The sequence below is a fragment of the Bos mutus genome, chromosome 7 (genome assembly GCF_027580195.1).
Source record: "Bos mutus isolate GX-2022 chromosome 7, NWIPB_WYAK_1.1, whole genome shotgun sequence".
In the NCBI taxonomy this organism is placed as follows: Eukaryota; Metazoa; Chordata; class Mammalia; order Artiodactyla; family Bovidae; genus Bos; species Bos mutus.
The window spans coordinates 66,444,244-66,467,840 of record NC_091623.1 but is presented as its reverse complement, the minus strand read 5'-3'; the positions used below and the strand labels follow the sequence as shown (position 1 = coordinate 66,467,840).

General features: G+C 41.1%; 1 protein-coding gene across 2 annotated transcripts in view; it reads left to right on the top strand.

Moving 5' to 3' along the window:
* The window catches only part of MEGF10 (multiple EGF like domains 10), a 179,357-nt gene that overhangs the window by 101,036 nt on the left and 54,724 nt on the right, over window positions 1-23,597 (top strand). For both annotated transcript variants that reach the window (XM_005907538.3, XM_070374059.1), the window contains exons 6-8: window positions 16,030-16,276; window positions 18,099-18,219; window positions 22,212-22,348. In XM_005907538.3, the coding sequence (XP_005907600.1) occupies window positions 16,030-16,276; window positions 18,099-18,219; window positions 22,212-22,348 (505 nt within the window). The remainder of the gene's footprint in view (window positions 1-16,029; window positions 16,277-18,098; window positions 18,220-22,211; window positions 22,349-23,597) is intronic.

Genomic DNA, 23,597 nt, shown 5'->3' with positions numbered 1-23,597 from the left:
TCTGAGAAGGTCATTCATGTGTTCATGATGTGAACTTTTTCGTTGATTACGTGTGCAAGGAACTGTGCTGGATGCTGGGGATAGAGAAACCATTGGCAGTTGCTGGACCCACAGAGATCGAAGCCCGTAGGAAAGTAGACAGACATGTAAGTGTCTTGTCCTGGGGAAGAGAACAGCCTCAGGAGAAGAGGTGGATGGAAGGAGCCAGAAATGGTGCTGGGTAGAGCAGTGAGAGATGTTCCGGGTGGACTAAAAAGAAGGACCTGATGTAGTGCTGGAAACAGAAATCAGACTGCTGTGTGGTGACGGGTGATGCAAAGATGCTAAGGCATAGACTCATCTTCCGAAAGCTTAGCTGGAAGGTCAACAAGAAGGAGCAAAGAGACAGGGAGTTAGTAAAAGACAGATGCAAGCTCAAGAGCAAGTTTTGTGTGTGTTTGTTTGCTTTTGATTGTGTTTGAAGGTTAAAGAGGCTGAGAGGGTAGTAAGAGAGGGAAAGTCTGGAGGTTTAATTGAGAGGTCATTTAAATGAGGGAACGTGGCTCCTGAGAAGACAGATGGCATCCTGACTCTGATGGAAGGATTGAAGTACAAAGTATTTCCGGTTCCCAGCAGAGTGAGGGAGGAAAGAGTGGCTGGCAGCATGTGGATAGGTTTCTGGGCTCAGGAGCTCATAGGCAGTGGGGAGGCGGATCTGAGTGAATTCATATTTGACGACCTTTCTTCTTTTGGTGAACTAGAGAAGAGATGACCTGCTGATACCAAGAGGAGCAGAAGTTAGACATGTTGATGATGACAGCATCATCATTAACGGGTGCTTCCTATGTGCCAAGCATTATTGCAAGGGCTTTGTAGGAAATAACCTCATTCAATGCTCAACAAGATGAGAGAGTTACGATTCTTGTTCCTATTTTACAGATGAGAAAATGGAGGCACAGAAAAGTTAAGTGTCTGGCCTACATTTATACTTCTGGTAAAGAATGGAGCTGGACTTGCATCTCATTCAGAGCCAGTAATTTTAACTGCAAGGGTATGGTGCCTTCTGAAGTGGGAAAGGAGGTTTCATGAAGGTGACGAGGTCAGGGATGCCGAGGGGAATGACAGCAGGAGGCAGGACTGACACCACCAGACAAAATAGCGAAGGGAAGTTCCTGAGAGATGTGGAGCGTGTACAAACATGGCATTAAAACGACACCAATTTGGTTGGATGCCTTAGTAATTTGTAATTTCCTCATTTGTAACATTAAGGATGTTGGACCAGATTATATGTATCTTCCCTTTCAAACGTATGATTTTGTGTGTGATTTACTCTCATAAATATGTGTCTGCAACCCCCAAGACCCTTCTTTGTTTCAGAAACCCTTTAAACCTTTTGTATGAGTAGCAATAACACATTTGTTCTCTCAGCCCATATAATTCTATTTGTGATTTTCTAAAGGTCTATAGTGAAATTTATTTCTCCTCTGGTAAGAGGGCATATCCAGAAACACACAGAGACACATATCCTAAGTCAGCCAGCAGCCAGCAAATAGTTCTCAAATGCTTGTTCCCCAGACTTTTGACACTAGTACCAAGTAGAAGCAAAAAATGGAAATTAATTTTCGTCTAAAATATCCAAACTGAGGTTTATTTAGTCATCAATAGCATTTCTGGTTAAATGTACTTAGAATTAGTGAAAACATGCCCAGGAGGGCAAATTTGCCCAAGCATTTCCAATACAGCTTTAATAACACAGATAACCTTTTAGATAAAGCAAACGTGCTGTGCTGCTTGGAGTAAGTAATAAGAATTTGCCTGCAGGATATTCGAATGGGGGAATCCATTTGAAAGATATTATAAACCAGAAATTGTAAGGCACAAAAAGCTGACTTGTTTGCCAGCAAGGTCTGTTGATGTGAAGGTCTATTGACTAGATACAATGGAGGATCGATGTTGTCTGGGGAGAGAAGATACTGGAGCCCAATCCTTGTGGCAAGTTGTTAACATCCCCATTGCACTGTCAGAATTGCTTTAGAAATCAGGTTGATGGAGCAGCAGGAATAAGAGTGGATCATTTGGGTTCACTGGCCTGGGGGCCAGACATTGATGGCAGGTGGGAAGGACTGAGCTCAGAATGAATGTTTCATCAGAACTGCATGAAAGCAATTTCAATGATGGACTGCGTGAGTGATAGCGGTCACACATAGAAACTGCTGATTTTGCCTTTGTGAAAGTCTGAAATCTGAGCTGTTGTTGGTTCCTCTTTGGAGAGGCAGACAATCTCTTCCACTTCTACTCACCCAACTCCCTTTTGGAACTGAACGGCAGTAGACTTCACGGTTCTCAATTCTGTACTGTTTCGATGCCTCACTTTGCTAAGCTTAAAAGAAGTTTCAAAGTATCTATGTCATATACTTGTGAAAATTAAATGATACAATACCTGCTGAGTACTCAGCACTCAGCACTGTTCCTGGCAGCATGATAACGGCTCAATAAATGATATGAACATGTTAGTCACTCAGTCCTGTCCAACTCTGCGAACCTATGAACAGTAGCCTGCTAGGCTCCTCTGTCCGTGGGGATTCTCCAGGCAAGAATACCAGAGTGGGTTGCCATTCCCTTCTCCAGTGGATCTTCCCAACCCAGGGACCGAACCTGGGTCTCCTACATTGCAGGCAGATTGTTTACCATTTGAACCACCAGAGAAGTCCTACTTACTTAACAATTCCTTGTGTGACAAATGTGCCTCCCACCAGACTTGGAATCAATCCAGTCTGTGGACTAGAGAATAGATGGAGCGGCTCTTTGTGGATATCTCATTTCTAGGTGACGCACTCAGTGGTAAAGAATCCACCAGCCAGTGCAGGAGATACCAGAGAGGTGAGTTTGATCCCTGAGTTGGGACGATCCCCTGGAGAAGGAAAATGGCAACACACTCTAGTATTTCTTGCATCGAAAGTCCCATGGACAGAGGAGCCTGGTGGACTGCAGTCCATGGGGTCTCAGAGTCGGACATGACTTAGCACCCGTGCGCACACACATTTTGCCCTGCAGGCCACACCCTTCTTGAGCAGGAGCCTCTCTTCCTTCACAGTTGCTTGCCAAGAGGCTCCCCAGACAGAGCCTCTGGTGGTGTTTTTCTCCCAACCTCTGACCATGAATGTCCTTACCAGATGAATTCATGTCTGGTTTGTATTGCTCTGGGCGTCCTGAGAACACTATAGATGTTTATGTTACCCGCGCTAGTCAGTTCATAAGCTGTAAATACAAGGCTGGACTGTCATTTTATTTAACTCCACTACACATCATTTATTGATTTTTTTCCTGTTTTTTTTTTTTTTTTTTAGCTTCGAGTAATTGCCCTGTATATCTGTTTATCAGAAAATCCTGGTTCAACCTCAAAAATCTAACCTTTTGCTACTCTTTCCTGGTGCTATTCAAATCCAAACCACCATCCTCTCTTAACTGTGATCACTATAGTCTCCCTACTGTTGCATCTACTCAAGCCCCACTGGGGTCAGTTCTCTCTTCTGAGACCAGAGTAATCTTGTCAAAATGTACTTCAGAACATGCTGCTCCCCTTCCGAAAACTCCTCAGTATTTCCTATTATTGTTAGATAAAATGCCAAAGCCCTGATGTAGTCCACCAAGCCCTGTTTGATCCATCCGTCCATACCTTCCTGCCCCCTTCTCATCCCACCAGTCACTCAGGGTACCACACTGTTTAGCCTCTGCCTGTTTTTCCTGGAACACAGTAGTTCCATTTTTGCCTTTGCACTTGATATTTTCTCTGACGAAAATGCTCTCCTCCTTGGAACTTTGCATGGCTGGCTTCTTAAGGCCAGTGGACTTACTAAGTGTCGCCACCAGGAGTGGCTTTCCCTGACTCTATATAAAGAATATTCCCCCATACCTATCTATTACATCTTCTTTTTAATTTTTTATGGCACTATTTGAAAATATTTCATTTGTTCACTTCTTTTTTGGTCTGTATCTCCCTCCAGGATATGAGGCCCATAGAAACATGAATTTTGTCTGTTTTCTTCACTGCTGCCTAGCTAATTTATTCACCTAATGTCTAGCATAGTTCTGGGTACCCAATGATTCTCAGTAAATATTTGTGGAAGGAAAGAATGAAGGCATAAATGTTTCAGGAGCAGTAATGGATATAAATAGGAGATTCGAGGGATGAGTAAGGTTCTACCTCTTTTTTCAAACGCTTTCAGTTTAATAGGATTGAAGTCCATCTACAAATACATAGGCAAAAGGAGTCAAGGAGGAAGTGGTCCAGTGTCTTCTAGAAAAGGGCATGACCTGAGGTCCTGCCTTCCTTCGAAATCACCGAGCTCAGGCTCCAGTGATTTCAGTGCTGGGAGGGATTGGGGGCAAGAGGAGAAGGGGACGACAGAGGATGAGATGGCTGGATGGCATCACTGACTCGATGGACGTGAGTCTGAGTGAACTCCGGGAGTTGGTGATGGACAGGGAGGCCTGGCGTGCTGCGATTCATGGGGTCGCAGAGTCGGACACAACTGAGCTACTGAACTAAACTGAACTTTCCTTACTGTTGCAGTTTAAGCGGATCATTTAAGGCCTTTTAGACTCCCACATCTATGATGGAGGTAATAAGTATTTGCACAGTGGTAGTCCTGAGTACATATCCTTCGGTACTCACCTCCAGCCCTCCTCCTCTGGGAGCCTTCTGCCGTTCTTGCTGTCCTCTGCCCAGAGGATATAAGGCCTCTAGATATAAGGCAATGGATCGAAGGCTTCTGTGTTCCTCAAGCATCCTGTGCACTGCAAGGCTTATTGTTGTTTAACTACTCAGTCGTGTCTGACTCTGTGTCCCCATGGATTTCAGTCTGCCAGGCTTCCCTGTCCTTCACCATCTCCAGGAGTTTGCTCAAACTCATGTCCATTGAGTCAGGGATGCCATCCAATCATCTCATCCTCTGTTGTCCCCTTCTCCTCCTGCCCTCAATCTTTCCCAGTATCAGGGTCCTTTCCAATGAGTTAGCTCTTCGCATCAGGTGGCCAAAGTATTGGAACTTCAGCTTCAGCATCAGTCCTTCCAGTGAATATTCAGGGTTGATCTCTTTTAGGATGGACTGGTTTGATCTCCTTGCTGTCCAAGGGACTCTCAAGAGTCTTCTCCAACACCAAAGCAAGGCTTATAATATTAGCACGTTCTTTTCTGATAAGTCTCACTGTGGGCCAGTCTCTTCCAGTAGATAAAGAAAGCTATAGGACAGGTCTTAGGAGCAATAGTAAGTGCTCAACAGAAAGAACTTAGGAAAGAATGAATGAGCAAAAGAGCAAAACTATGGCAAGACTTTATAAAGCAAAATATCCTGTAATGGCTCCCGAGGTGGTTATTATGCTTTTGACTTCAGTGAATATAAATGTAATCCCCCCAAATCCCTTACAAATCCCAGCCTACAATGTATATCCTGGAGATTTTCCTGTACCATGAATGGAGTCATCAATATGCTCTCGTTGAGAGACATCAACATTTAAATTTAGACACATTAAGGAATAAACATTTCATGCCCTTTTCCCTGGTTCATCGCTTGGGGTAAGCATCCACTGTAGTTAAAAAATGACAGTTCATGCTTCCAAACTTCATTTAATAAACATTTTTTTTGAAGAAGAATAAAGGTTCTCTCTCAGCCACTGAATAATATTAATATAAACAGCACTGGGTGGCTGTCAACAGCGATTGCTGGCACGCTGTCAGCTCTCCAGCCGGCTTTTTGACATGTGAAGGACGTGAGGTTTTAGTGCTTTCAGAGGATCTGGAAAATACATTTTTATTGTTCTTCTTCATGGATGGAGAAGCTTTACAAACTTGTTTTATTTTTAAAGCACTTGATGTTTTGAATGAGGATCTTTTCTTCTACATTAACAAAAGGGAATGACACAGCATAGCCTTGTTAGCCCGAGGCACAAGGAATGAAATCATAGGGAGATAAAAGACCCCGAGGGAACCATGGCTTGGGAAGAAAGGGTATATGTTTCAGGAAGAATCGTGTTTTTCTATCCTTTGAGACAGCAGAAAATTATTTTGGTCTCTTCTAAAAGCTACTCACTCTATAGAGACGCTTTCTTGAAAATGACTTATTGGTGCTTTGTTTACATATGAGACTACGAAAGGCTGAATTTTCTTTCCTGCTAATTTCTCTAATAATCACAGATTATCCTGTGCTTAAAGTCAATGGAGAACATCACAGTGAAACTCCATGTAAAAATATATTTTTAAGTCCGTATAGCTGACTGATATAACCTAATAGATGCTTGACATTTAGATGTTAAGGGCACTTATAGTTACTTCAAACAGCAACCCTGGTGAGGGTAGTTATGTATTATAAACTGATGTCACTTTCCCTATGATAAACATGAGTTCTAAGATTCAATACATTATCCCGTTTTAAGTGTCTGGTAGAGATGGGTCGCACAGAGTTGGACATGACTGAAATGACAGCAGCAGCAGCAGAGATGTATCCACAAGGTTCTTGAACTCCATGTAATTCCACAATTTTACTTCTTTGATTCCAAAAGTATTAAACTAAGACAAAAGAAAAACACAGAATAAAAAATGGACTACTTAGTTCATCTAAGGTTTGTTTAGCCCTATTTCACTTTCTCTTTTCACTTTCATGCATTGGAGAAGGAAATGGCAACCCACTCCAATGTTCTTGCCTGGAGAATCCCAGGGACGGGGAAGCCTGGTGGGCTGCCGTCTATGGGGTCACACAGAGTCAGACACGACTGAAGTGACTTAGCATAGCATAGCATAACACAAGTACACAGAATTGAGCCCTTTTGTTGTTCTCTATCATTCAGAACCAGTTGTTTTAAGAAAGTATATTATACTTCAATATGTGTCTCAAGGCTGTTTCTGTGGTCTTGGTGGATGTAGATAAGCTGGGAAAAAATCAAGTCCTGGGATTGACACCTTCTAATATGGCAGATCCTCCAGATTCTATTTATCACCATCTACCTCTTTACTCCAAGAGGATGATTTCTAAGAAGTTCACATATTTGTTTCTAAGTTTATCCTTTTACATTTCTGAGCTCCATTTATGAGCCTGGACCTCTGGACACATTAATCATCAGCAAATGAGAAATTTCTAAATCCAGTTTTTAATTGACAATTAAGAATAGGATGTAAATTAACACTGGGTTTCATCCCAGGCCTGAGCTTTTTCCAATTAGCTTTATTAAAAAAAAAAAAAGTGGATGAAAAGAGGGATACCAGGGCTTATTTTTTACTTTATGGAGTTACTGGGCAAGTTGTTTTTTGGAATTCACATTGTGAGAACCAACTTGTCCTTTTTGGCATGAATGATTCATGCAAGACAAACAAATAATACAAACCAACGACAGGCCTGTTATTCCGGCCTCATATACAGCTGGAGGATGTTTTTTTCAGGGTTGGGACATTTCACTGAGCCAACCACAGAATAAAATTGCTGCTGCCACCAGATCTATGCTGTGTCACACATACCAACAAGTATTTTAGATGTAATTAGTATGTTTCACCATCCCCATTTGACAGAAAATTAAGTATAATAAAAGTCAGAAACTTGTTCAAATTTCATGGCTAAGAAGTTGCAGTGTCCCCGTGAAGGTCCAGGCCTGTCCAGTGTTAAGTGATTGTACCCCAGCTAAGTGATTGATGAATTTTATAACAAGGTGAATGTGATGGTAAACATTACTCTTTTCTCTCAGGGAAAAATGATTTCATCCTTTTTTTTCCCCCTGATGAGGGAGTCCTTTGGGTAAGGCAGTATATTAATGTGCCCTTGATCCTTCCTCCAGGAGTCTCTCTCCATTTAGTATGTCTCTGTATCTCTAATTGTTCTCCTTTCTTTATTCTTGGTCTATACAAAAACAAGAGATTTACTAAACCATCTCTCATTTGTTCAAAGATTTTTTCCTGCGGCCTTGGTTTTGTCAATACGTGTGTGGCTGTGGACATGTTGGAACATTCCTTATCAAATGGTTCTGATGAGCCTGCTACTAACACTTTGGAACCTGGGAACTGTCATTTAGGCAAACAAGTATTACATCTCAAAACACCTGTGTGACTTTGGTTCTACACTGTTCCCCCTTGAAAAGCTGGCAAAAGCCAGTAACGTGCACTGGTAGCAGGTCCTGTAATTGTGTTGGTGACATGGGATGGTCTGCAGGGCATGTGCAAGATCACAGCTTGGGAGGCCTTGCTGGGTTTGGGTTGAACTCTTGCTTTTGCTACTTGAACGCTAAGTGACTTTGAGCAAATTATCATCTAAGTCCATTTTTCACATGGTATGTTGGAATAATTATACCTACCTCATTTAGTTATTATGAGGATAAAATGAAATAGCTGCATATGCTGACATATCTTCAAAACTCAATGCATCTTGAAATCTCTTCTCTCTTTCCCTGTTTTTTGCATGGAAAGCTAAACTAAGGGTTTGAAGTAGGTTCAGTTCAGTTGCTCAGTCGTGTCCGACTCTGTGACCCCATGAATCGCAGCACGTCAGGCCTCCCTGTCCATCACCAACTACCAGAGTTCACTCAAACTCATGTCCATCGAGTCGGTGATGCCGTCCAGCCCTCTCATCCTCCATCGTCCCCTTCTTCTCCTGCCCCCAATCCCTCCCAGCATCAGGGTCTTTTCCAATGAGTCAACTCTTCGCATGAGGTGGCCACAGTACTGGAGCTTTAGCCTCAGCATCAGTCCCTCCAATGAACAACCAGGACTGATCTTTAGGATGGACTGAGTGGATTTCCTTGCAGTCCAAGAGACTCTCAAGAGTCTTCTCCAACACCACAGTTCAAAAGCATCAATTCTTCGGTGCTCAGCTTTCTTCACAGTCCAACTCTCACATTCATACGTGACCACTGGAAAAACCATAGCCTTGACTAGATGGACCTGAAGTAGGTTAGGAGGAGAGAATGTACCTAGAATTGTGATGATGGTTTTGCAGGTTTCTCCGCTTGTCCTAGTTAGTTACCCTGTTCTGTGTGTGCTCTTTCACTCACTCACCACCTGCATCTTGAGAGCAGCCACGTACCACGTACTGTGTGGACCTAGTTTTCCAGTCAGAGTACTCAGCTAATGGCATCAGTATTGTTTTCACAGTGAGCTCACTGGCTCTTTTGTTTGCAGAGAATCATTTTCAACTTACAGAAGCTCTTCAGATCTGACCATCCCCTTCATTTTATTTTCTCTTTGAGAAACACCCTATGTTTTCACTACTGAGATATTTTCCTATTTTCAGTGCCCCTCATTGTTGAGTCACTGGCTGACCCTATAAGCTTGCTCAGTGGAAGGTCTTATCATTGGCTGCTCCATCTTAATGGATCATATTAGATGAAACACATCATTGTGAGGTATTATGTTTAACCAAAATACTTAATTTCACTGCCTCAGGAGCAGAATGGCCTTGTGAAAAGCGTCTGGACTTTTGTTTGTGGACAACCTTGGGTTTGGATACTGATGCCACAGCTGAGTGTTTTTGGATGTTTTACCTAAATGTTCTCATCCTAAATATCCTCTGTGTGCTAAAGGTGATAATTATACCACTTTGTTGGTGCTGTAAGGACCAGAGGGAGGCGGGTAAAGCGTGGAGCATAGAGCATGACACAATACAAATGCTTAGCAGATCCAACTATTTAAAAACATAACTTTTCGCTTGCTTTTCTCCTCCCACCAGAAGGATACATTCAATTGCAGAGAATTTAGAAAATCTAGTTAATTCAGATGAATTAGAGAAAAATCACACAGTCTTAAGATCCAGAATAACCAAGTGGTCCCATATGACCACAGAGCTTTACAGTATCTGTCTCTGTGTCTTTTTCATTTTCTCTCTTCTCCTCTCTCCCCCGCACATTAGGGTCAGTCATATACAGTTGCTGACGTGAGGTCATTTATAACCTAAATTAATGACAGTTTCACTTTCACTTTTCACTTTCATGCATTGGAGAAGGATATGGCAACCCACTCCAGTGTTCTTGCCTGGAGAATCCCAGGGATGGAGGAGCCTGGCAGGCTGCCATCCATGGGGTCGCACAGAGTCGGACAGGACTGAAGCGACTTAGCTTTTAGCTTTTCATGTAGTTGATTCTAGTCTGTTGCTAAAGTTGAATCATGTGATACATATTTTTAGTCTACTTTTTACAGTTACGATATTTACAAACATTTCAAGTTCACTGGGACTTCACTTGTGGCTCAGCTGGTAAAGAATCCACCTGCAATGTGGAGACTTGGGTTTGATCCCTGGGTTGTGAAGATCCCCTGGAGAAGGGAAAGGCTACCCACTCCAGTATTTTGGCACGGGGAATTCCATGGACTGTATAATCCATGGGGTCTCAAAGAGTCAGACACAACTGAGCAATTTTCACTTTCACTTTTCAAGTTCACTAAGTATTCTTCTACAAAATCACTTTCAATTGATGCATGGTATTCCATTGCATAATTATACCAAATTTTTTTTTTACCAGTCTTCTATTTCTAGAAAATTAGGTTGTTTCTAATTTTGTTGTTATTATAAAAACATCCTTATAGCTTTGGAGAGAGTAGAATATTGTGGTTTGGAAAACAGACAAGAGATCTGTTCTTCACTCCTTTTAACCTGTATGACTTTAAGCATATCAGCTGTTATCAGTTTTTTCAATAAAATAAGGGTGACTGTAGTCCCTGCTTCATAGGGACACTGTGGTCGTTCATCTGTCTCAGGTGCTTTCAACAGTATCGGTGGCACAATTTGTAAATATTATTAATGGTTAACTATTGTGAATTGATGTTGTCTTTATATACTTATGTTTGTTTCCTTTGGAAAAATCCACAAAGATGAATTTATGAGTCAGGGGCTTCTGATACACTTTCCCAGGCTAATCTCTAAACTGGATATAGTATCTGAACTCCCACAGTACTGCATAGAGTGCTGGTGTTCCCAGAAAGGGAGTTATTATCATCCTCCCTGTGAGGATCAAGCTCATTGTCATTATTATACTACTTCATGACTCAGGGGCACAGTTTTTCACAGCTTAATATCTCTGACTCATTGGAAAAGACCCTGATGCTGGGAAAGATTGAAGGCAAAAGGAGCAGAGGATGAGATGTTTAGATAGCATCACCGACTCAATGGACATGAAGTTGTGCAAACTCCGGGAAATAGTGAAGGATAGGGAAGCCTGGTGTGTTGCGGTCCATGGGGTCACAAAGAGCCAGACACGACTTCGTGACTGAACAACAACAGCAACATCTCCGAATCAGAATGTTTCTCATTATCATTGTCAGTACGGTGACTGCCAGGACATGGTTGTATGAAACCTTCTGCTGACATTTGATAAGATGTAGAAGGAGAAGGAAATGGCAACCCACTCCAGTGTTCTTGCCTGGAGAATCCCAGGGACGGGAGCCTCATGGGCTGCCGTCTATGGGGTCGCACAGAGTCGGACACGACTGAAGCGACTTAGCAGCAGCAGCAGCAGCAGAAGGGTATCTATGTGTCTTAAGATCTGTGAAATTCAGTTTGAGAGATATGAAAAAACGCAAACATATATAAAAACTGTGATCTAAAGTGCAGAGTTAGTGTCATGGAAAATACACAATGCCTTTTTCAGAGAGCATCTCAGATTGGGTCTGTAGAATGTACCTGAAGCTCAGAGGTTCTGGACTGAGTGGCAGGCTGGGGAGGACTGATGGAGAGGACATGTCTAATATCTCTTCCTCTCTGCTTATTTCTGTTCTTCATTTTGTTATGCACACAGCTAAGAAAGATGATGAGGGCCATGATGTAATAGTGTAGAACCCCAAGAGAGCATTCATGATTGTCTTTTCAAAACCTTTTGGCTGTTGCATGTATCATTCTTTCTGAATGTAAAACTGCCTGCAGCCTCCCTCTTCTTGCAGTTCCTCCTTTTTCTACATACAAATCCTTCGCACTTTACCTATATATGATTCACTATGCCATTAGGTCTCATCTTACACATCATTTTATTACGGAAGCCTTTCCCTATTCACCAACACTAGTTAATGTCATCCCTGCATTTTCCATTGTACCCAGTCCATATGCTTACCTTACCGCTTATCACAGGGTATTTATGCTCTTGCCTACTAACTTGACACCTTGTCATTAAACTGTAAGCTTGTAGAAACATGAGCTTTATTATTCTTGTTTGAAGTCAAGGTCTAGTACCATACCTGGCAGAAGGCACGTTCTTAAAAGATACAGCTTGAATCAATTTCAGTCCCTAGCCCATGAGTGTACCTCTGGTCATTAGAAATTACAGCCATAACGGCCCAGGGGTAATTCCATTCTCTTCAGTGCTCTACTAGTTGTCCTTAAGGGTTTGTAGCATGGACTGTACACTTCTGATATTACATAGTAGTTTAAAATTCCTTTTATTTCCTTTTATTTGTTTAACTTATTATGAGAGCTTCTTAGAGTAAGCTGTCTATACTGAGACCCTCGATAAGCTGTCTCCTGAAATACTTGCATGAATCTGGGCACATGGAATCTGACAGCCTGTTTCTAGCTGTTAGCACAATAAGAGCTGAAACCAGGAGCTGTAAAGGAGGCATCACCCCCTTCTTTAATCTGAAACAAAATTTTGTTCATTTACCTTTTCCTGTTAGGCTATTCAAGCTATTTCCATGTTAACTACATTGTTTTTTTAAAAAACGTATTTTATTGAAGTATAATTGATTTACAATGTTGTGTTAATTTCTGATGTACAGCACAGTGGTTCAGTTATATATATATTTTTAAAAAGGTTGTCAGTGGGAGAAACCAACCTAGTCCCTTTTTCTTGAGGAGTGAAACATTTGCCCCTTGAAATTTGTGTGAAATGTTAACTAAAAGATGCCAGATAATTTGAGTTCACTCTCTTCAAACTGTCTTTCCAAATGCAGTAGTTGAATTCAGGATAATTGTCCAAGCTTGGCACTAAACATAAGGAACAAATTCTGCCTCTTGTCGGGACACTCAACATACTCTTGTGTATGTAGTAATCAGGGAAGAAAGCTGGCTTTTGTGCGATAAACTGTGTAACTCACTGGGGTACATTTAACAGTGAATGTACTGAAGCAGTTAAATCTGACAAATGAAAAAAGGAAGTCTCAGTGACGCCTACATTCAAGCCAGGCTTCTGTATCTTACTTACTCTACTTCCTGTCTGTTTTTCTGTAGACTTCTGTCTGTGGATTTTCCTCCCAACGGAGTCCATATTGGTGCCTCGTATTCACATTGTGAGGCATATGTATCAATGGCTTTTTTAGGGAAATACAACCCCGAGGGGAGAAGCTGTCACTTCAAAGCATGCCACAACGCTTAGACACAGCCAGAAAATTAACCATGTCGGCACGATATTTCTTTAATGCTTTAACCCTTTCTTTGATGCTGATGTGTGTGTGTGCTCAGTCGTGTCTGACTCTTTGCGACCCCGACTGTAGCCCGCCAGCCTCCTCTGTCCATGGGATTTTCCAGCAAGATTACTGGAGTGGGTTGCCATTTCCTTCTCCAGGGGATCTTCCCAACCCAGGGATTGAACTCATGTCTCTTGACTACTGTGTTACGTGGGTGGCTGGATTGATGCTGATAGTCATCAATTTCTGCTATAAACTTGTTTCTACCACAAGGAGATATCTTAAGAGTTTTGTTTTTGTCTGATCATAATAGAACTGATATCTGCCTGACTGCTGTGCTGGAAGAGAAGCTGTTGAAGGGGGTGGGCAAATAAATGAATTATGAAGGAGAGGAGAGACCAGTTCTGTCCCCTCAGTACTTGGCTTCTTCCTACCACTCACCTCTTATTGTGAAATATACTCTATAAAATGTATATGCTCCAGCCCACCTTAGTCCAGTTTCACAGTGAGGGAAAAGGACTCTAACCCTTCATGAGTTGTTACTTTGTTTGTTTGTTTTAATTCTTTTAACATGATCATGATATCCTTATCTAGGTAAATTTATTAGCTACATTGTTTTCTTGTGTCAATTAATTAATTCTCCATTATACATAAGGAAAAATGGATCTTTAATTTAATATGAAGTTCCCAGAAGTTGAAAGGAATATGGACATTTTGGAGAGGATTCAGCAGAGAAAATGTGTGAAATTGAATAAACTTTTAAAAAATACATCAAAGTATTGAAGTTGTAGTATTTAGTATATATTTGGGCTATACTGGCATTAAGGATGTATTTACATTTAAGGAGTAAAATCATTTATAATATAGAGAACAATGCTATACTAGATTGACTATACTGTGAAGAAGATGTGGGGGGATGGGAGGATCAAATTATAGAATAATGGCTTTGACTTACATAGAATGAAGATTTTCCTTACTCTTAGGACTGATGAACCAGGGCCTAGTTACAAAGGACTTGTTTACTTTGGGGGAACCTTCAGAACAAGATAGATTCCTTTCCAACTGAGATAGCTTGGAGGATTTCAAGAAACACACCATGTAATTTTTTAAAGAATGGATCTTAGATTGAAAGAATTAAAACTGAAAGAAAAAGGAGTGTTTTCCATATCCACAGGCAATAAAAAAAAACTATTCATATGAATAATAGTTAGGCTGAAATCTCATCTTGGAACCATCACCTTATCTTATTTTGTGAAAGAAGATTGTTCTTAGGTAATTGCTTTCTTGATCTGCTTTAGGTTCAATAATTCTTTCTCATTGCTTTTATTTAATTGTGTTAAAGTATGTTTATTAAAGTACTAATAAGACTAAAGCCATACTTATTAGAAACAGAATTATTCATTTAAATTTCTTGATATTATGAAATGAAAGGTAGGTTCTAATACTGGGAGATGAATCCTGCAAGTCTAAAAAGTTGTTTTCTGTGTGCCTAGTTTTGTTTTTTTCAATAGTTTATTCTGTATCTGACATTACAAAATTTTTATGAAATGAAATTTTGTTTTATCATAAAGGCAATTTATCCTAGGAACTCTAGGCAGGGTACTTCCTCCCCAGTGATTTTTATAGCATCTAATTAATAAATGGATGACTGACTAGGCAATGCATGTTAAGAGTAGACTTTGCTTATTGTCACCCTTGATAAATTTTAGAATGTTTGCGACTGAAGTTTTTTTCTTCTCTGCTTTTTCCTGCTCATTGACTTGAATCAAAGCCAGTATTCCTTTCCTTGGGAAATGCACCTTAAAGTTTTTTAAATGCTTTTTTATTGCCTTTGTCTTTCCTGGTTTTATCTACCTCTTATCTGTTTATTTGCTGTCCACTTTCAAGTTCCGGCTTGTTATATTTTTAAAATAAATCAATGACTTAAACATTTTAGTCAGGTTTTTTTTTTTTTTTTTTTTCCCTGCCTTTTCTGGTTACCTCCCAATCACACATATTTTGACTGATTTATCGTGAAAGCACATCAATTTCCTTTTCAGGAGCTCAGCCCAGGCCCATAGCTAGCAGGATCAGCCCACTCCACAGTGGACTGCATGTGGGTCATTTCTTTATCCCTCTGGTCACTGCGTGAGTCGCTAAGCCGCTGACTGCCATGCTTCTTGCCCGGTTTCCTGTCTCTTGTCAGCTCCTTCCTGCCCCTTCTTCATGCTGTAGGCAGCTGATCTTACTAGAAGGCAAATCTCCATTGATCCTCAGTGCTTAAAATCCTTTATTACCAATCCTCTGTCAACTAGATACAATCCAAACTTCTTGATGTGTATAAAACCCTTGCATAAGCTGACCATTCCCACCTGCCTAGTCAGCCTCCTCTTTGCCCACAACTGCTCACACCCTCCCCTAGCCAGTGACTCTGCCCATATCACACACAACACTCCAGGTGTAGGGAGCAGACTGAGCACAGGCCTCAAGCGATGCTTGAGTAATGGAGTGAAAGAAAGTGGTCCAGTGCTGAGCACCAGTGAAATATTGCCATAGGTGTGTACCCAAGCCCTGCTGCTCAGTGGAGAAATGGTGATAAAGGGGTCATCCAGCCACTCTCTCCAAGGGGAGAGGAAAGCTGGTACTGAAGAGCTTGCCATTATCCACACCCACACTCTGATGCCCTCCACTGTTTCTTTCCCCAACCTCAGCCTGCGACGGTGATCACTGGGGGCCTCACTGCAGCAGCCGGTGCCAGTGCAAAAATGGGGCACTGTGCAACCCCATCACAGGGGCTTGCCACTGCGCTGCAGGCTTCCGGGGCTGGCGCTGTGAGGAGCGCTGTGAGCAGGGCACCTACGGTAACGATTGTCACCAGAGATGCCAGTGCCAGAATGGAGCAACCTGCGATCATGTCACGGGGGAGTGCCGCTGCCCACCCGGATACACTGGAGCCTTGTAAGTGATCGCCACTGGGCAGCGTGGCAGAGCCCGCCCACCCTCTCTGTTCCTGCTGCCACCAGCCTCATATTCCTGTACTTCTGTCTCTCTGGCTGCCTAAGGAGTTACTGAGGGGACAGGACTCCAGGCAGGTGCTCCTGCAGTTTGTTGAGCATTAGAGCCCAGTCAGGGTCTCAGAACCAGCTTCCATGCCTTCCTTTGGCAGAGCAGAGATAGAGGGGCCTGGATGTTGTGTTGAATATCAATATTTGGGGTTGCTGGGGCAGATTTGGGTTTCACTTTGACACTCCCTCAATTGCATTCATTTCACACTTTGATACTCCCTCGATTGCATTCATTTTACACTTTTGGCTATTAACGGTCCATGTTGTTCTGCTCTGTGTGGCAGTTCATAAGACGGATAAAAGAGGATGAGTTCAGTGCCTTAGAGAAGGAAATAGATGTTAGAAATAGTTTATGCTCAAAGGTTAGCTGGGTTATTTAAGGCTCATAGATATGTATGTGTTGTTTTGTGAATATAAAAGGACTTGTACCACATTCGTGTAGTACATGTGCACACGGTTTAATTCTTTCTGGAAAACATAGAAGCAAGTACTTAATCTCTACTGTGTTGTGCTTAGTTGCTCAGTTGTGTCCGACTCTTGGTGACACCATGAACTGTAGCCCACCAGGCTCCTCTGTCTATGGGGATTCTCCAGGCAAGAATACTAGAGTGGGTTACCATGACCTCCTCCAGGGAATCTTCCCAACCCAGGGATGGAACCCAGGCCTCCTGCATTGGAGGCGGATTCTTTACTGTCTGAGCCACCAGGGAATCCCAAGAATACTGGAGTGGGTAGCCTATACCTTCTCCTGGGGATCTTCCCGATCCAGAAATTGAACCGAGGTCTCCTGCATTGCAGGTGGATTCTTTACCAGCTGAGCGCCCAGGGAAGCCCTTGTCTCTACTACTTTCTTTATTTTATGGGAAGGGCATTCTTTGGTTTGCTTGTATTAGCGAACAGACTAAGAGGCAGAATTTGCCCAAAAAAGTGAGATTAAAAAAAATCTTGTTCCCTTACTGAGAAAATTTTTACACCTGTAAATCACAGAACTAAAACTTGAAAAAATGTGGCTCATGAGGTAGCTGTTTCCTGCTGACAGAGTTAAGGCTGTAAAGTAAAGCTAAAGAAAAAACTGAATTAGCCAAGAAAGCCCTGATTTTCAGAAAAATGGATGAGCATCTCAGACTATTTAATTGTTAATGTTGCTTTTATGGGTTTTTATCAAGGTCCTAGTTGAATAAGGCTTTGAGAAATTTGGAGCAATTTTATAGGAGAGTAAAAAAGACAAAGGCTTAAAGTAGGAGGTATATTCATATAATATGGAGGAGGTTCATCATTTTGCAGAAGAGAATGCTAAAAATTGAGTACAAGGAATATGTACTAATTAGGTGATGTGAAGATGTTTCATTCTTCTTTGAGATTAGAACAAACACACCAAGTACACTCCCAGTGTAACCCATGGGCTTTTTGAGAGTTGCATGGATAGTCCCTGTAACTAAGAGTGTGTGGCCAGTGAGAGTCATCTCTCTGATAGGACAGATTCTCCTCAAATTGAAATGGTTTCAGTAGAAAATATCCCCCCCAAAAGGGAAGGAGTAGGTGACCCCTTGACCCTTCCAGTCAATATGATTGGTGCTCTTGTTGTTAATGAAACGAACAATATTGAACAGAGGAGCTTGTCTATTTTAGGGTCCTGGGTGCTGCTGTGTTTGTGAACCTAAGGGTTGTAGGTTGGGATAAACTATGGTGTCCTTTGTCACATGTTAATCCCTCAGCTGTGAGGATCTTTGTCCCCCTGGCAAGCATGGACCACAGTGTGAGCAGAGATGCCCCTGCCAGAACGGAGGCGTATGTCATCACGTCACTGGAGAGTGCTCTTGTCCTCCTGGTTGGCTGGTAAGCATCCCTCCCCACCCGCCAAAGCCCCCTGTTTCAGGATACCCGAGTGAAAATGCATGGGGAGAACTTTAATAAAAAGAATGTCACATCCATGGATAAAAATTTCAAAATTGGAAATATCTGACCATTTCAAAGCAGGAATTTTTTAGTGCAGAGAAGGCAGAAGGTGATTAAATCCTGAACTTGAAGTTTACTGAGGGTTCTCATGGAAAAGTTAGTAGGCCATCTGTCCTGCATCTCCCTTCAGGATATAAAAGGGAAATATCTCGCCTTTCACATGACAACAAAAGCTGTTAATTACTGTAAGTATTCAAATAAGCATTTTCATAATTATGTTATATGGATCATTATTATTCTTTGGGAGCATTATTCTCAACAGGTTAAGTGTTGTGTGAAAAAGTTATTTGGTCTTTGAATCTGGAGACTCATTGAGGTCAATCAAGTTTTCCAAGTATTGAAGAACTCGGAGCCTTTAGTGTAATGATCTGTACCTTACTACACTTCCCAAATTTTAACTATGATACTCTTTCTTTGTGTAGTATCTCACAGGCTTAATCTTACGTGGAATACACAATGTCAAAGCTGGTTTACTAGGTAGATTAAAATCAGGCAATAATATTGGCTCATGTTTCTCTGAGTTGGTTTCTGTAAAAGTCTGCTTGAAGACAGGAGAGTGAATGACCAATGTCTATTTCCTTCGTTAACATACAGAAAACAAAACAGCAGTTTACTTCATGACTACCTTCCATCTCCATGAGCTGTAGTGAAGTTGCTCTTGCAGGGGTACAAGTGATGTAATTACCAGATTCAATAACAACTCCTCCATCTTCATTCTACTTCATTCCTCCAAAGCTTTTGACTCTGTTGCTCATCTACCTCCCTTTCCTAATCTCTTTTTCCACTTCTCCCCTTCTCCTACCTCTCTTATTAAAGATCTCTTTTCCTAATCCCTCTTTTTTTATATACCATTTTATTTCCTGTGTTTCATGCCAGTCTTTCTCTTTTCTCACAATACATCTTTCCTGGAAATCTCATTAAGATCCATTGCTTTAACAATCATCAGCTGATTTTTCTCAGCCTTGACCTTCTCTGACCTGAACACAGATGTGTATTTGTCACTGTTCTGTTAGACTCTCCACCCTAGTTTCACCTAAAGACATGTGTCACTATCTGCCTGAACTATGCCTAGGCTGGAGCCTTAGGAGGCAGACATGGGATTGCCCTTTCTACAGGAATAGAGCAAAGAAGACTTGGAGTCCACTTCCAGTCAGAATCATGGGAAGTAAGATTGGGTTCAAGATGGTAAGACCACTGGGAGAAGTGAAAAAGAAATGTAAGACCGAAGGCAAGAATTGGAAATAATAAGCAGACAAGACAAGGAAGCAGAGCCTGGAGAAACTCCATGGAGCAATAGAGTCAGTGCAAGGGGGCCTTTTATTGAGTGCCTGATGGTGAGGCAAATAGAGAAGCTATTGAAGAACTACTGACCTGGAAGCAGGCCTGTCAAAGTCAGTGTTCATAGAACCAAATTTGTCATACACCTAAACCTTTCTTAAGGTGATTCTCTTTTTACTTTTTTTTTTTGTCTTCATGCAAACCAACACTTGTCTCTTAGTTGCCCAAAGTAGAAATGCTGAAATATCTTTGATTCCTTCTCTTCTTTTATTTCTTATAGTCAGCCTTTTGCAAACACTGGTCATTACTTGGTTCTTGGCAAGGGATGGATTTTGCTGAAGTAGCAGAGTGTCCAGGGAGCTCCATGTTCTTTGGATGAGGAGCCGTAGAAAAATTACTTGCAGAATTTTTGTGTAGACATTGTCTGTAGAGTTGCCTCATCTTGAGGTTGAAGCCTTCTTCTTCTCCTGGGTTGGAGTGGTCATGAGGTAGGATGCTGGTGACCATGAGTTTGGACCGTGAGTCCCAGTAGGTGGACATATGGCCCTCTCCATCACCCAAGCAGAGCCTCCCGTATACTCTGCACCCCTACCTTGATGGATGTTTCTTACTGAATGTTTCAGGTCATTTTTCTCTAAGTGCAGCTGAGCTTCCAAGTTACACTTCTCTTTGCAGCATTTTATTTGGGCAGTAATCCTAAGTGCTTTTCATAGGTGGCTATGTATTCCTATTCCACATACACAAGTATATATTTCAACTAATAATGTCCTGTGTGCATACCAAGTCACTTCATTCGTATCAGGCTCTCTGCTACTGTATAGACTGTGGCCCACCAGGCTCCTCTCTCCATGGTTCTCCAGGCATGAATACTTGAGTGGGTTGCCCTGCCCTCCTCCAGGGGATCTTTCAGACCCAGGGGTCAAACCCATGTATCCTGTGTCTCCTGCATGGCAGGAGGGTTCTTTCTTTCTTTTTTTTTTTTTTTTTTGGCAGGCAGCTTCTTTAGCACTAGAGCCACCTGGGAAGCCCAATAATATTCTACTTAAAGCTATTGACTCACATTAATCTTTCTTTGCAAACAGTATTTCAACAGCATCTCTAAAGCTTATGTGGGACCATTACAAAATGTGAGTAGTTCCTGAGAGAGTGAGAATTTTCACCAGAACCCTGGCTTACCATGGATTGACCCTTGGCATATTTATTTCATCTAGTCATATTAATATGTTGTGCTAGAATGAGGGGTTAGAGCTATTTTTATATCTGTCTCCCTCATCATATTGTGAGCTAATTAAAGGTTGTGACTTTATCTTTGATTCTCAGAGCTTAGCACGATGCCTGGCACGTAGATGATTCTCACTTAAGCACTGATTTGAATCATCTCTCAAAGGCTTTTTCAGTTCCAAGATTCTGGAAGAACTTTTCTCGTTGGTAGATAGCTAGAAACCACCAGAGGAGACTTAATTAGCACACCAACTGCCTTTGTGGGTAGCCAGGAGTTAGAGGAAATGCATTTTCTTATGCTATCCAGAATAAACATTTACAAAACCATCTGGTGTTCGCCAGCCTCCAATTTCAGAGTGCCCACAGTCTGTCTTTTTTTATAGAGAAGGAGGACAAAGCAACAGCTCCCAACAGTTAAAAACATTGTAAAAATCCCTGTTATTTGGGGTTATTTTGTTTGATGTAATAGTAATTCCAATACATGATAAACTACAAAGCCAAGTTATGTAGCCAAAGGAAGTAGAAAATAGTAGAGTATTCCATTGACTTATTGGTAAAGTATCTTATGCTTCTCCACATAGGGCTGGAATAAATATGACAATATCTGACAAGACAGACAGCCTCTAGGGTGAGAAGATGTGTCCAAGTTACTCTCTTGATTCCTCTCCCAGGAAATTAGTTTTCCTATTGATCTTGGCCCAGCAATGTTTGTTGAACCTGCTGAAAAGTAAAAGTGTCTTTTCTTCCAAAATAAAATGTCTAGAATTGTTTCTGTTGTAGTATTTCTTAGGCAATGTTAATGTTAATTCAGATACACAAAATGTCCATCCTTTTTCTAATGCTTGCTTATAAGAAATATAACCAACGATAAGGTGTATTTTCTCTAGAACATATGGTAAAGTATTTGAATATTCCATTTGGGCCAGATGTTATCATTTATGTAATGGATGCTCAATAAGTGCTGTTCACTTACTGTACATGTAAGACACAGGAAGAACACTTAGGAGGATTTCTAAATTCCTTAGGTTCCCATAATCATTTGAGGTGACTGTATTTTTTTTTTTTAACATAGGTATTTCTTATGATTACCATGCTGCCACCTATGCATGTATCTTTTTTTTTTTTTCCTAATTTTATTTTTATTTTTAAACTTTACATAAGATTTAGGCTTACTAAGAAAATAAGTCAATTTAGAATTTCTAACATCTTTGAGGTGATAAACAGAGTTTATGTGTTCTAAAATCTCCTTTGTCTAATCTTTGTGCAGCCCTGTTCCCATACCCTGCCTTTCCTCTCTTTTCTCCCTTTTCTCTCTTCTTTGACCCTTCCCGGACTGGAGGCCCATCTAATTTTCCAAGTCTCTTTGAATGCAGGGCACAGTGTGTGGTCAGCCTTGCCCCGAGGGTCGCTTTGGAAAGAACTGTTCGCAAGAATGTCAGTGCCATAATGGAGGGACCTGCGATGCTGCCACAGGCCAATGTCACTGCAGTCCTGGCTACACAGGGGAAAGGTAAGGGCAGCCGTGTGCCTCTCTGACTATTGCATGGAAGCGAAGCTGGGAGGGTCCAGGGAGCACATTTACGACCATTTGTCTGTGACTATTCTATAATCTTCCCAGAAGCATCTCTAAGGTATCAGTGTATTTGACAGATTCCTTCCCAACTCAGTGCATAGCAACTGGACCGCTGACAACAATGGTGAATTGAAGATGCAGAGAAAGCATTTTTTTTTTAAATGAGAAAATATCAGAAACCCATGATGGATCAGTTCTACACAGTTAAGTGATTAGGGCAGCCACTTCAAACCCCAACACTTCTAACATTTTAAAGATTTCTGGATAGATTTATTATCTTTAAAAAATATGTCAGGCATAAAGTTACCTTCCTATGACACTGTGTACTCTTAAGAATATGTGTCGTTTCACTGTGTGGTGGTGATAGGAGTAAGACCCAGTGGGACTTACAGGTCTCTCCTGATGCTTGTGTGGAGTGTGGTTTTATATCCACAGCTTGTCCGTTTTGTGTGTTAGGTGGTAAAGTGTTACCCAGAGTGCTTTGTTCAGCCTACAGCTTCTAATTTGCTCTTTAATCCATTGTATCCTGAAAGATTTGATAACCAAGCTTGTTAGCTGTGCCTGTAAAATTAGAGAAAGAGGCTTGAGAGGCAGAAAAGTATACAAACAAAGAATTTGAAACCTCTGTCCTTGGAAATATGCTCATCTATAATGTTCAAACAATAATTGTACTTTCTTCTAGGGTTGTTAAGAATTAAACGAGTACATTAACGCTTTTAGAACAGTGCTAAATCTTCCAAATATTAGCTATTATTGTAGTTGAGTGATTCTATGAACTGTATAAATACTAGTGATTATTAACTTGAATGATATCTAGAAACTGTATAAATATTAGCTATCATTATTTTTTGATATCTGTGAATTAAAAATTCCTTTACCCTTCCTCTCTAATTTTTTTATTTCTAAAATTCTGGTCTATGACTTTTGATAAAATACTGTAGGGTGTTTTCCCCCTCCAATTTAGGCTTCACACTTTCTTAGGAAATTTATTTATAAGTATTTTATAATTTTTGAAGAATCCCATTTAAGTTTTAATTGGATATTTCTGGATAAAGAAAGTCTTGCCTTTGAATATTTATTTTTTATTTAGTCACTCTACCAAACTTCTTATTTAATTCTCATGTTATTTTTAGCAAACACTAAGGTTATTTTATTATCTACAGATAAAGATAAATTAGTCTCTTCT